This window comes from Cynoglossus semilaevis, chromosome 14 (genome assembly GCF_000523025.1).
Source record: "Cynoglossus semilaevis isolate Cse_v1.0 chromosome 14, Cse_v1.0, whole genome shotgun sequence".
In the NCBI taxonomy this organism is placed as follows: Eukaryota; Metazoa; Chordata; class Actinopteri; order Pleuronectiformes; family Cynoglossidae; genus Cynoglossus; species Cynoglossus semilaevis.
Window position 1 is genome coordinate 11,319,258 of NC_024320.1, and position 12,808 is coordinate 11,332,065.

A 12,808-nucleotide genomic window follows, 5' to 3' on the forward strand; every position below is an offset into this window, starting at 1 on the left:
ACTGCACAAAACAGCTTTAAACCATTGAGACAAGTCATCAGTGTAGGGTTTTTAGCTTAAGAAGCCGCATTATTTTTGTAAAATGTAACACAGCATAAAGGAAAAAGCTCCTTAATTTGAGCTCAGATGGAGAATTTAGGTCATCTGTACCCCCCAGCACTGGCAGCACAAATGCCCTTGGAGCCAGCTTTGGAGCGGGGATACAGCCTGGGATAAATAAACGGGTTTCAACGTTGTGTATACTTGGCCATGTTGTGTAACTAGAGCATATTATCCCTGTGGTGTGACATGAGGATCCACTGCACACACAACAGAGGACACCCACAGAGTTAAGCAAGGAACAGTTGTCTTATATGTGTCTGTGCGTGTGTCTGTGTGAAAATCAGCCACGTAGGGTTCAGGTGTATCACACCAATTGTGTCAGTGGAGAAGATGAAACAATAATGATTGCTTTAAAGGAAGTAGTCTCATTCAGAATTACTGGTTTGAACACTGTAATCATTGTAGTCATTCTGCATGGACATCGGGCAGTGACCTAACCTGAACAGTCAGGCTGAAGTATGGGATTTTGATGTTGTAATTTTTTTAATTTGGTTATACTGGCAATCACCGCAACATGTAGACGCATGTAATAAAAACACAGATGAGTACCCTATAAGCTAAGTGTTGATGTTTGTAAACAAACAAAGTTCGACGCTGAGTTTAAAGAGTTAAGTGATGTTGATGATGGAGCAGCCTTGTCTTTTGTATCACATACACAGTATCTCTTGGGGTAAGGATGTTATGTGGAAGATGATAACAACACTGTTTGATTTTAAAAATGCTAACTAAAACTTTCTAAGGGTGTTTCAGCGTTTTCAAACATTGGAGAGGGAATTGTTGAATGAAAACTTAATTATGGTCTAAACTTGAGTTCTTGGTCTTATTTTACCAAGTAAACTTTAAAAGCATTTAAAAAAACAGAGGGAACCCAGAAGATGGAAAAAAGAGGGAAAGGGTGTAAATTATCTTTGTGTTCAATTTGTTAATCATATATAAATATACATATTTTGTAATATATGTTTATATACACATACACATGTTTATATAATCTAATTTTCAGTCGAGATATTTTAGCTGGAGACTCAGTGACAAAACTTCATCCAGTTGTAATTCTCTTCTCTTTTTTTAGTTAAGACAAATGCTTTACCTGGCCTATATTTAATCAGGTTTAAATTAACCTTGATTGATGTGTGAAACCACAGTATGAGAAGGGAAAACGTGGGGCAGATGGATCCGAAATGTGCACACAGGTCCGTTAGGACGTGAACATGTAAAAACACCTAAACGTCCGCCTCTTCTATAGGCTCTCTGTCCGTCTGTGTGACGTCAGATGTACGCACGGCACGGCGAGCTCGCCAATTAGCCGCCACTGTTCCGCCCTCCTACTAGGTAACTTGTCGGGAGTTTTCGGGCGGAGTCGAGAGCAGCTTATATTAAAGGGAGCCTTCCAACGCTCGGAGCTGGGTGCCGTCGTAGCGGTGAGTGTGTGTAACTGAATTGCGGAGCTTAAGCCCAGCGGACTAAGAGCGATATGCCTGCAAATAAAGATGACGGCGGCTGGAAGAAGTTCCTATGGAACTCGGAGAGAGGGGAGTTCATGGGTCGCACCGGCAGCAGTTGGTGTAAGTACAGCCGCCGTTGAATCAGTTCTTTTTAGGCAAAATAATAATGGAGTAGGAGATAATGGAATTGGATAATAATGGAAACACTAAAACGACAATGTAAGCGCGTACTTGTAGTGACGGTAACGCGCCACCTGTTTGATTTGACTTTGCTGCATTCGGGAACAAACCGGCTGTGTCATAGAGAAAAAGCTCCGGGGTTTTGCTGCCTCCTTCTTCACGCAGAAACCCGTTGTAGAAAAGAAAATCACAAACAAATGTTATACTTTTAAAATAAAACATAATATTGAGATAACAGAAGACATAATACCACTCTTTATGTATTTGTTTTTTCAAGATCGTTTCAGTGTGGGCCGGAGTGGTTGTTTCGTGTTGTTGTTGGGTGAAGTTATGATTATTTTTGTCATTTTTGTGGGGAGTATAAAGGGTTAAAAATGCATCATTGGCCAAGGTGAGCCAAGGTGATAGGAAGATAGAAGGATAGGTGGGTGGATGGATATGGGCCTGTTCGGAAATGGGAGAAGAGAGGGGGGGACTCATCGATCCATATCAGGTTCCAGTGATCAGGTGTCACTGTGTGATCTAAGCAGCAACAATACAGCTGATTAACTAGCTTCGACCTTTCTTCTCCTGTTTCCCGGGCAGAAGTAGCAGCAACAGCGCCCTCTTCATAGTGTCTGCTTCTCTTTTTCTTTTTCTTTTTTATTCCTCGTCAATGTCAGTGCGATGAAACAACAACAGCAGCAGAACTCACACCTGGGTAAAATGTTGTCTCAGTGACGTCCTGTCTGTTTTGTAGCTGGGGAAAAGGGAGAGTTGAGGAACAGCAGCGGGAGAAGCTCAGGGTGATGCATATAGCCATAGAGGAGTTGGGAAGAAAAGGAGGGGGTAGGACTCGTATTCGTCCTTCTGAGGTCATCTGAAAAATGCTGATGCATCAGGGAGGTGTGCCATGCGCAGTAATCTGGTGAAGTTTGCATGTAAGGCGGGAGTAGGCAATTAATTAATGATTAATTGCCTACTCCCGGTTTTCTCCAAGTTACAACATGAAAGCCTATTACAAAGCAAAGAACAAAAAAATAATCTTGTAGAAATCATGTTATTAATTACATTGGGTCACAGGTACCATAGTATTAGGTGTAAGTTTCTGGGTGAGAATGTTTGCCAATGGTCAGTAAATTAGATCTCATAAGTGGCAGTAATTCAGATTTAAATATGTATTAGCCACTGTCCAAAGAATCGGGGTTAGCAGAAGTAGCATAGCCTAACCAGGACTTGACGGTGACTAAATTCACAGTAATAAATCTCTCTGTTTTAATTTTAACATTGCATTTTTTTACACATTTCTAAAAGCATGGCTTAGATTTCAAAATGATTTGTAATTTTAACATGTTGGTACATCGCCCCCACTGTATAGTTGTAGCTATATCTTTAGCTGCCACCAATGTCATCACTGCCGCTGGCCTGTGGTGATTAACCCTTGATAATGTGTCTGTTCCACAGTGCTTTTATTTTGTTTAATCCTAAGGTTACTCTATACGATTGTATTATTTTAGAACTATTATATATCATTTCAGGCAATGGACTGTGGCCACTGCTTTCAATTAAATTACACTTTTGTGTCACTATGTACATGTACTGTTTCCAGAAACAAAAAATCTAAGTAATCTACCAGGTTGGTTTTTTGTTTGTTTTTGTTTTTTTGACATGTGACAACTCAAATAGGTCCTTAAATTTTTTTATTAACCTTACCACATACACAAAATTTTGTACTAATAGCCAAAGACTAAGGCTTGGAATTTACTGCTATTGTAAATAGGCAATCGGCAAGGTGAAAGCCATTTGATTTTAACTTTACTTACACCTCGCTTCTATTTTCATGTGCTGGAAAAGCATAAACATGTTTTTTTTCTTAAAGTTGACCTTGGAAATGTCTTTGAACCCTTTAGTATTAAAGGTCACTTATATAGCACTTTCCTTGAGCGACAAGCTTTGGGCGGGGCAACACCTCCTCTTCTGAACACTCCCTTCTCTGGTTTTTTGAGCTGCATGACTGCCATCTACTGGATGTATTTTTCACTGGCCAACACATCTGACCAGAAGCTGTCCCAAACTCTTGCAGCATGGAGGTGAAAGTAGAAATTACAATTAGAGGGCAGCACCACTGCAGTCATCTTTATAGGTATTTTTGGCATATTTTACCTTTACAAAAATGCAGGTGGAATAAATTCCTATACATTTGCCAAAGCCTCTTTTTGATGTAGGTTTTTTTTTTTTTTTTGAAATACAATTTTTATTTAGCTTTAATTTAAAGAATTTTAAACTAAACATAAGTGAATAGAGCGCACAGTTTCATTTGGTGTGTGAATTGCGGACAGTTTCAGATCATGAATAATAGCTTACTCTGTTACTACACTTTGTCAGTCCACAGATTAACTTAGGTTAGTATACAATAGAAGACTGCCAAAAAGGTTTATCAATGACTTATTTGACATTCTTTCCCCTTTCTCCCCAATGTCAGACTGCTAGAACTGATAGCAGCTGAGTGATGTAAAATTACTGGGCTGTTTATCTGCCTTTGGGTACAAAATGTTTGTTAAACAGTTGGAGCACTACGTGTTCAATATGGAAAGTTATTGTTACGGTGGAGGTTCATTTCATAAAATTTGAAAAAATGGCTGATATCAGTGCCTGTCATTATGAGGAACACCATGCTCAGACGGTGGCTCATAAAAGTCATATTTGTTGCATAACCTCATCGGCCTTTGTCCTCTCTTAGGGCTTTGTTTGAAGTCACCATTCTGTTTATTTGCTGGCCTCCGTTAAGTGCTACTTGTTAAACATATGTCATGTTACTTCTGTGACTCCTTATCAGCAGATAACATATGCTACCGACTTGTGTGTCCTTCAATTTAACACAGCTAAAGGGGGGTTTTAATGTCACCCTGACTCTTTGACATTGCCTCCTGCTGACTGAAAGACTGTTGCCGAAGCGGCCGACTTGAAGCTTGACGCTTCACGCATCAATTACCTCTCTGTACGGATAATTGGGTTGTGACACTCCGCTGCCGCAGCGTCCTAGTGCTAGGAATTAAGGATGAGGAGACAACAGTGCCTTTGGTGATTAGCATGCACAGGCTTAGAGCACAAGGAAAAAGTCGTTTTAATGTCTAAAGACAATGGCAACCACTGTTTGAACAGTTTTTATACCCTGGAATCCTGAATGCCGTCTTTGTATTTCCTTAAACTGATAGTGGAGACACAGCTACATTGTCATGTTCTTTCCTGACCAACATGTATGGAGTGTGAACGCCTGCTTTTACAATAAAGTAATTGTATTTATGTAACAGCGTTTTAACAGTGTCCAGCAGCCACATGAGGACTGAGTTTGTCAGTGTGAGTGTTGTCCTTCAGTGCGCCTGCTGAAGGGTCCTACTCTGCGTCTCATTATCTTCTCCTGACTCTGACGCCGTTTATGCAGGTGACGCATTTACCTGCAATTGCTTACCAACTGGTCAGTTAGAGGTCAGCACCTCTATGAGAGGTCTATGGTTTCCTTTTTCTTTTGGTTTAATTAAATGTTTTTGTCAATGTTTTTCTTTGCATTTTTTTTTTTTTTTTTAGTTTTTTTTTTTTTTTTTTTTTTTTTTTGGCATCAAATTTGATTTTAAAGCAGTTGTTTCAAAGATAAAGTGCCAAGTGCATAAAGCAAAACAGTTCACTATTGTCTACAACATATGTTAATACATGTACATCAGTAACAAGAGACCACTGCCAACTTGGGGAGCAGGTGTTGTCTGAAAAAAATCCCACTCCCCTCCAGGTGATGGATGATGATTGCTGTCAAATAAAAACCTGCCAGTGCAATCATAATGGAGTGCTGCGCAGAGGGGCCAAGTGGACTTTTAGCAGACAAGGCAGACTTTGACCACATGTCAGGACCTTATATAACTGTACTTTTGTATAGTCATTGGGAAAACACACTTCTGCTTTCCCATTGGACAGCCACCTTACTTTCGTTGGTTTTTCTTTCCCCACAGTCAAAATCTTTACTTTCTACGTCATCTTCTATGGCTGTCTCGCTGGCATCTTTATTGGCACCATCCAGGCCCTGCTGCTTACCCTGAGTAACTACAAGCCCACCTGGCAAGACAGAGTCGCACCACCTGGTAAGATGTTACACCTGCCTCCTGTTTGTTTGTCTGTCATCAAAGTGTATGTATAATCATTATCCAAACTATTAGACATATTGTTCTCTCTAAATGGGACTTTGTGACATAATCTACCCAATTCTTCTCAGTGTTTGTTGAATGTGTTCACTGAATGGACTCTAATTAGACTGTTGACATGAGCAGATTGCCTGCCATCAGGTCCCTGGTCAGGATGAACATGTGTTACAATATTGTGGTCAGGTAGATCATATAATCCCGACTGACATGGGTTTTTTATTGTGTTTTTGTCTTGAATGGGATTTATCTACTTGTTTAACATTTAACCCAATGGTGATAATTAAGAGGGAACTTAGTTTTCCCATCATTTACACATGCATCTCAATCTTTTAGGTAATATGACTATTGTTTTCAAGATGTGTGACATTGATCTGCATGCCACAAAGTCCCAGTGCAGCTTCACTTGTTTCCACTGCATCTTGGTTTCCTTGGTGAGAAAAACCAGATGGGATTTAGGAAGCTAATGTGTCGAGCGGTTGAGTCAGTGGCAAAGTTGACAGGCTCGCACTGCTGTTGGTTTCTCAAAGTCAAGGACACTTGAAAAATTCAACAAGAGGCTCAACTTCTGGAAAGTCCTTTGCAAGAGTTCCATGGCACTCTTTGTCTTCATTTCAGATTAAATATTCTTCAGGTGCTGCATGGATAACAACAATTGGCAGATCCAGATTCCTGAGCAGTTAAGAACACAACAGAAAGATACTTCTGGCCATAATGGTTCCCTTAAAATGTTACATTGTGGTTCTTCTTGTATTTTCCACCTTCAAACAAAGCAGGCGCAGAACGAGCTGCAGATCATTCAGAGGTTGAGGTAATCATATGTAACAGGGATATGTTAATCATATGTAACTTGATCAAGCTGCTAAAGAAGCAATGATTTTCTTAGGGTATTTGAGTCTGATCAGCAGATTCTAATGGTTTCTATCTTGTTCAGCAGCAGGAAACACTATCTGTGAGCACAGACATGATATTGATAGTAACAAGATCATCTGCTGCAGATGGCAAAAAAAACTGTACATTTCACGGTGTTCTGTGCCCAATGTGTCGCAGTATCTCTGAGACACTGAGACTCAAATTTCGAGTGATCAGAATTTGTTTTATTTTTCTCCTGTTTCTCTACCTCTACTGATTTTCTTTTTTCTTTACTTTAATAGTCTATAAACTCAAAAGGATTACAACCACAGTTTTGTAGGTAATGAGCCGTCTGATTAAAAAAATGTTCAGACAACCTTACCCAAAGTCCTGTGTAGAGAACAACAATATCTAATCCACGTTGTTTTGAAGAAAAGGGATCTTGACATGTTAGTAACAAGGCAGATGTGTATTGTCTCTGCAGGCCTCTCACACACCCCACGGTCGGAAAAATCTGAAATGTCCTTCAACTTAAACGACGTGGAGACCTACCTGCCCTACACTAAAGCTTTAAAGGATTTCCTGGCAAAGTACGATGATGAATTTCAGAAAGATCAGATGAAGTTTGAAGACTGTGGAGGTAGAGATTTTCTTGTTTGTTTTTTTACAGTACACCTGCTGCTGTGAAATGGATCAGTTTGGACTTTGTTCCTAAAACTTATTTTCTCCCTTCAGATGAGCCTGCAGAGTACAAGAACCGCGGTGACTTGGAGATGGATGTGGGCGTCAGGAAGGCGTGCCGTTTCTCCAGGACTCTGCTCGGCCCTTGCTCTGGTATTGAGGACCGTGACTTTGGGTTTAAGGAAGGCAAACCCTGCCTGATTGTGAAGTTAAACAGGATTGTGAACTTCCGTCCAAGGGTAATTAAAAAAAAAAAGCCAAATATATTGTAGAACCCTGAGACTAGAACAATTTAGCATTGGCCATCAAGAAATTTAATGGTCAAATTATTCAAATTTGAGGTTGTGGTTGTCAGTGAGCAAGTAACTTTTAGGTGGCTTCATTCTTCTTCTGTCCTGCTGGCCTACCGTGGCACAGATGCTGCCAGTCACAGCAAGGATGAGTGCCAGTGAAATTGATAGCTAGAAAAGCTAAGAAGACTAACAATTTGACCAAAATTCAATAAAAGCAGCTTAAATTTCACACTACACATTTTCAGGAAATAACCTAAATAATATCCAAAAGTGTTAAAAATTGCTCAAGAAGTTTAGAAAAAGATCAGAAAACATTTAGCAAATGATAGTGAGATCTGTACTGTCTAATGGTAATTTGTTCTTTTCTTTAGCCTCCTACCTCAAATGAGAGCATTCCTGTCGATGCTCAATTCAAGGTCCAACCCAATGTGATTCCTATCCACTGCACCAACAAGGTACACAGTGGATTTTTACACAGCTCAGCAGAAATCAGTTTGAAACTGTGAGGCTCATCCGTCTGCCTTTTTTCTACACTTGCAGAGAGAGGAAGATGCCGGGAAAATCGGAGAGGTTAAATACTACGGCATCGGTGGCGGCTTCCCCCTGCAGTATTACCCTTACTATGGCAAGCTGCTGCACCCCCAGTACCTGCAGCCGTTGGTGGCACTGCAGTTCACCAACCTGACCACAAACACTGAACTCCGTGTGGAGTGCAAAGTGTACGGCGACAACATCGATTACAGCGAGAAAGATCGCTTCCAAGGACGCTTTGATGTCAAGTTCCAGGTCAACAATTTATGACTGCCATCACAGCAGTAGTACTTTGTCGCCCAAAAGCCATCGTCATCCTCGCCCTGTTCCGTCTCTTTTTTTTGTTGTTGTTGTTGTTGTTGTCTGTAGCTGAATCTTAAACATAGAGATGATAGGTGGTAAGAGTGGGAGAGGGTTAGGTTTTAGCGGATATGTCAATCATAACTAGTCTTTAAATGATACAAAAACAACGGAGAAAGCAGAAAATGGTACGTAAATTGTTCTGCTTTTATCACTAGCTTCCACACTTAGCATTTAGACTGTAATTTAGAGAGAGTAGCAGTAGGCCTAATGATAAATATTTATTCTCCTGTAAACAACTTTTTTCCACAAGCCATGGGACAAATGTTCATCAACAAGTGTAAAAGTCTGCTCATCGCTGCCTTGTGTGGCTTCAGTAGATGTTTCTGGAGCGTTTGTTAGTCAAACTCTGCTTCTTCAACACTGCGTAATTATAAACTTTGTGAGCAAGTTCTAGGCTTAGCATAAATGTGCGTGAATGTTGCTATGAGTGATTGAAATAGTTTAATGTTCTGACCTGTTTTTTTTAAAAAAAAATCACTCCAGGGAATTTCTTTTCTCTTTTTATTCACACTTGATCAAGGGAGACCCTTTTTACTTTTGCCTTACATTTTCTTTTTGTGCTTTTTAAATCACCTAAACCATGTGAAGGGAGTTTTATAACTTGGTTTTAAGCCTTTTGATTACTTCTTTTGCCTTGAATGTAGAGTTGTGTCTAACCTTTGGCCTACTGTAATGGACAGTGGTGCTAATGAGTTTTTGAGATGATAAATATATATATATATAATATTTTGTTGCTGGATTATTCACAGCAATATGCTGTGCGTACCAGAATGTCCTTGAACACAGTGGGAGAATTTTATATATTTATGCAGCTGTACATGTTTGTTTCCTTGCAGAAATCTAATAATGTATAAATGCAATACCAAAGTGAAGGCAGTTTTGATCCGAAGGAATGCAGTGACAAATTGTTAGGATTTAATCCCATCAAGTGCTATAAAGTGCTCGGTGTCTATTCTCACCTTGGCCTCTAAACTCTGGATTTGTGTTTTTTAGTCATGAATGTAGTTCTGTGTAGAAAGAACAACTTATCGGGCCACTTATTTTCCCAGTGCATTTTAAATAAAAGAGATGACGTTCTGACAGAGCTCAAGGCTTTAGAAGACAAACCATTTTTGGCTTTAATGTTCCATGAGGTCTGTTATCCACCTTTGTCATCCAATCAAAGATAGAAACAAATAAAATCTTAATGGAACCTAATGGAAATGTGTTTCTTTTGTTCACAAGTGACGGTGGATGTAATGTGTACTCAAAAATGTAATCAAACTTAAAAGGGAAATAGTAAAAAATATCTTATAAAATATTAAAAAAAATACATATAAAACTACCCAAATATTTGGACAAAGACAACTCAAACTAGAAACGGCAATACAAAATGAAGTTTACTAATAATAAGTCGCTTTGGATGTTTGGAATACTGCTACTGCTTTCCATTTGAACTTTAAACCCTCATAACTTTTACGTAGCTTTTTTGATTGGTCAGAGTTCAGCAGCTTCATTTAACGTTCAAAAGAAATATAAGGGGAAACGTTAAAATCTGAGCACCGTAACACACACTCAAAGAAGCACAAACCTCAACCACATAGACGTTGTCCTGCAGATGATAATTTAAATAGGTATAAGTTATCATAAAGGAATAGCACCACTTGGTGCTTCAGTGCTACACAGCATATTAGACTTGACGTCAGTTAGTGCTGTTGCCTAATCCAGAGCTGCTGTCACCTCTTCCAACACTCATGTTGCACAGGCTGCACCACTCGACTACCTTACAGTTCTCAATGTATAAAATAACTCCACACAGTTGACATGATAACACTGACATACTAATTCACCGTCACTCACGTTATGGCTACATGCTACAGCATTGTGTAATATTAAGCTGTTCTGGTTCCAGAACATTGGACCATCCCAACTGAAGACGTGATGTAAACAGTACCCAGTCACAGGTCCTCTCTTCAGTTCCACAACTTTCAAAATAAAGAGTGTGATGACTGGAATGAGGTAATAAATGGTTCCTCTGCATCTAACTTTGACAAGTAAAGGCTTGTGCAAGACAAAATAAAATGTCTGACAATTGAAAAAATGTAATCAAGTCCAAGAACAACATTTTGTCTTTTTCAAGTAACAAGTTCAATAGTTAAGAAGAGAAAACAATAAAACTAAACAAACTACATACATACCTGCGACTTAAAATGGCTACAGTAACGCCACATTTAAAATAAATAAATAAACAAACGGCTCTGTTCAGCTGGATAATGAGGTTTTAAGTGTCTGTGTTTTTGGTTTCATATTCTGTCGCACTTTGCTGTTGCTTCCCCACAATTAATCTTACTGTTACATACTACATATTAACAATAGCAAGGTTGGCACTTGGTTTACTCTGAAAGTTCTTCCGAGCTAACTACATATTAGCTTCAGCTTGTGAGTGTGTGCTTTCTCGTCTGTTCTCTAACACATAACGAATACATTTAAATGATCAACTGCAGAACATGTACTGACCGACCAGTTGTTGGTCAGGACTGATTATGCCGAATAACCTGTCGTTTCTGAACAGTGTGTGTTTGATTTGTGCATCTCTACCAACCAGTCTTTGGAGCCAAGATACTAACTTCTAAGTAAAGAAGAAGTAAAACGCTAAAAACTGAGACTTAAACATTCAACTGTTGTATGGGGGACATGTACAAAGCAGCAGCTTTCAGCCTGACTGTGCCTTCTCTGGCTTTGACTCACTTAATACCTGCTCTCTGGTCTACTGGTGCCTGAAACAACATCCCTCTGTTAGCTACTGCACAGCGGCATCCTCCTGTAATTACAGAGCCGTGTGTTTGCAACACGATCTCACAGCAGTGTTCAGCCTTGTGCTGCGAGAGCTGAGTGACTGAACAGTAACAGGAATCATCCAGTGGCTGTGCTCCACCGCTCTGCAGCAGCCAACAACAGCTCATTCATTCATGTATTCAATGAGCTCAAGGCTCAAGCATTCCATCACACACAGTGTGTAATAATAATTATAAAGAAAACAGACTTAGATGTATGAATATAGGTCATGGAGTTCCACTTTCTCTCTTTATTCCAATATTATTGTTAGCATCATTCTAAAGTTATAGTAGGCAGCATCAGACTTTTAATGTCAAACTCAAATTTGACCAAAATAGTCTCCACAAGAACAAGTAACTAATTATTAATCTTCATGGTGATGTTGTGACTGAACATAGCATATAGCATTGGTTTTTTGTTAAGATGTACACCCCCTACTGCCTGAATATTATACATTATATTAATGTTTAAAATCGAGGATTTAGACTGTAATTACTTGGTTTATTTTATGGCATAAAATAAACCAAGTGCGTGAATGTTGCACTAATAGCATAAAATTTATGCTATTAGTTTTTCATGTTTCCATACCGCCCTCTGCTGGAAACAATGTGTACCAAACGTTCACGCTTAAAGGTGTGCAAACCGAAAGTCTTTAACGTTGTAAATTGTGACTATTGGTTGATACCAAAACACTGCTTTCCAACCTAAAACAACACGGTAAATGGTTTTAGTTAAAAATACCTAGATTTACATATGGTCTAAACTAGACCAAACTTCTGCAAAATATACAGTGGGGTTAAAGATCAACAAAAACATCACTACTTCTACTAAAGGTATATGGATTATGTGCTCATAATAATGTGTTTACTACAGATGAGAAACGTATAGTCAATTGTTAAATCTTAAAAATAAAAGTATTTAATTTGCATAATGTATTGCCTAATAATACTAGTTTATAGCTAAATACAACACACCGTGAAATCCAATCCATCAAAAAGATCCAGCAACATACCCAATAGTACTGCAAACATCAATTGCTAAAATATCACAAAATTCAATAAAGCTCTGCATACAACATCGGTAATCTGAGCTGTTGTGAGGAATGTACACTTATACTGGCACTTCTAAGATTACCTCCCAGTTTGTAAATGTGTAAAACAAAATGAGAATTAAAACAAATTCAAGATGTTTGCGATAACGCATAGAAAATGTTATTATTATTATTATCATTTTTGTTGTTATTTTTATTTGGGTATGAGATGGTTAGATAAAACTAAACATTGGCTCCAGATTTGTTGCATTAGTCCAAAGAACAAGGAGGGACCTAGAACACAAAGAGCACTTTTCACCAGGATGAGCTGTAAAACTGTGGAGTCATGGTGTA

At 38.9% G+C, this 12,808-nt stretch overlaps 1 protein-coding gene across 1 annotated transcript; it reads left to right on the top strand.

The window, feature by feature from the left end:
* The first annotated feature begins 1,476 nt into the window (after positions 1-1,476).
* LOC103389586 (sodium/potassium-transporting ATPase subunit beta-233-like) lies at positions 1,477-9,807 on the top strand. The gene is made up of 6 exons (XM_008325046.3): positions 1,477-1,664; positions 5,705-5,833; positions 7,227-7,382; positions 7,478-7,662; positions 8,088-8,171; positions 8,257-9,807. The coding sequence occupies exons 1-6, from the start codon at positions 1,574-1,576 to the stop codon at positions 8,515-8,517; spliced, it is 906 nt and encodes a 301-aa protein (XP_008323268.1). The 5' UTR covers positions 1,477-1,573; the 3' UTR covers positions 8,518-9,807.
* Positions 9,808-12,808: the final 3,001 nt, after the last annotated feature.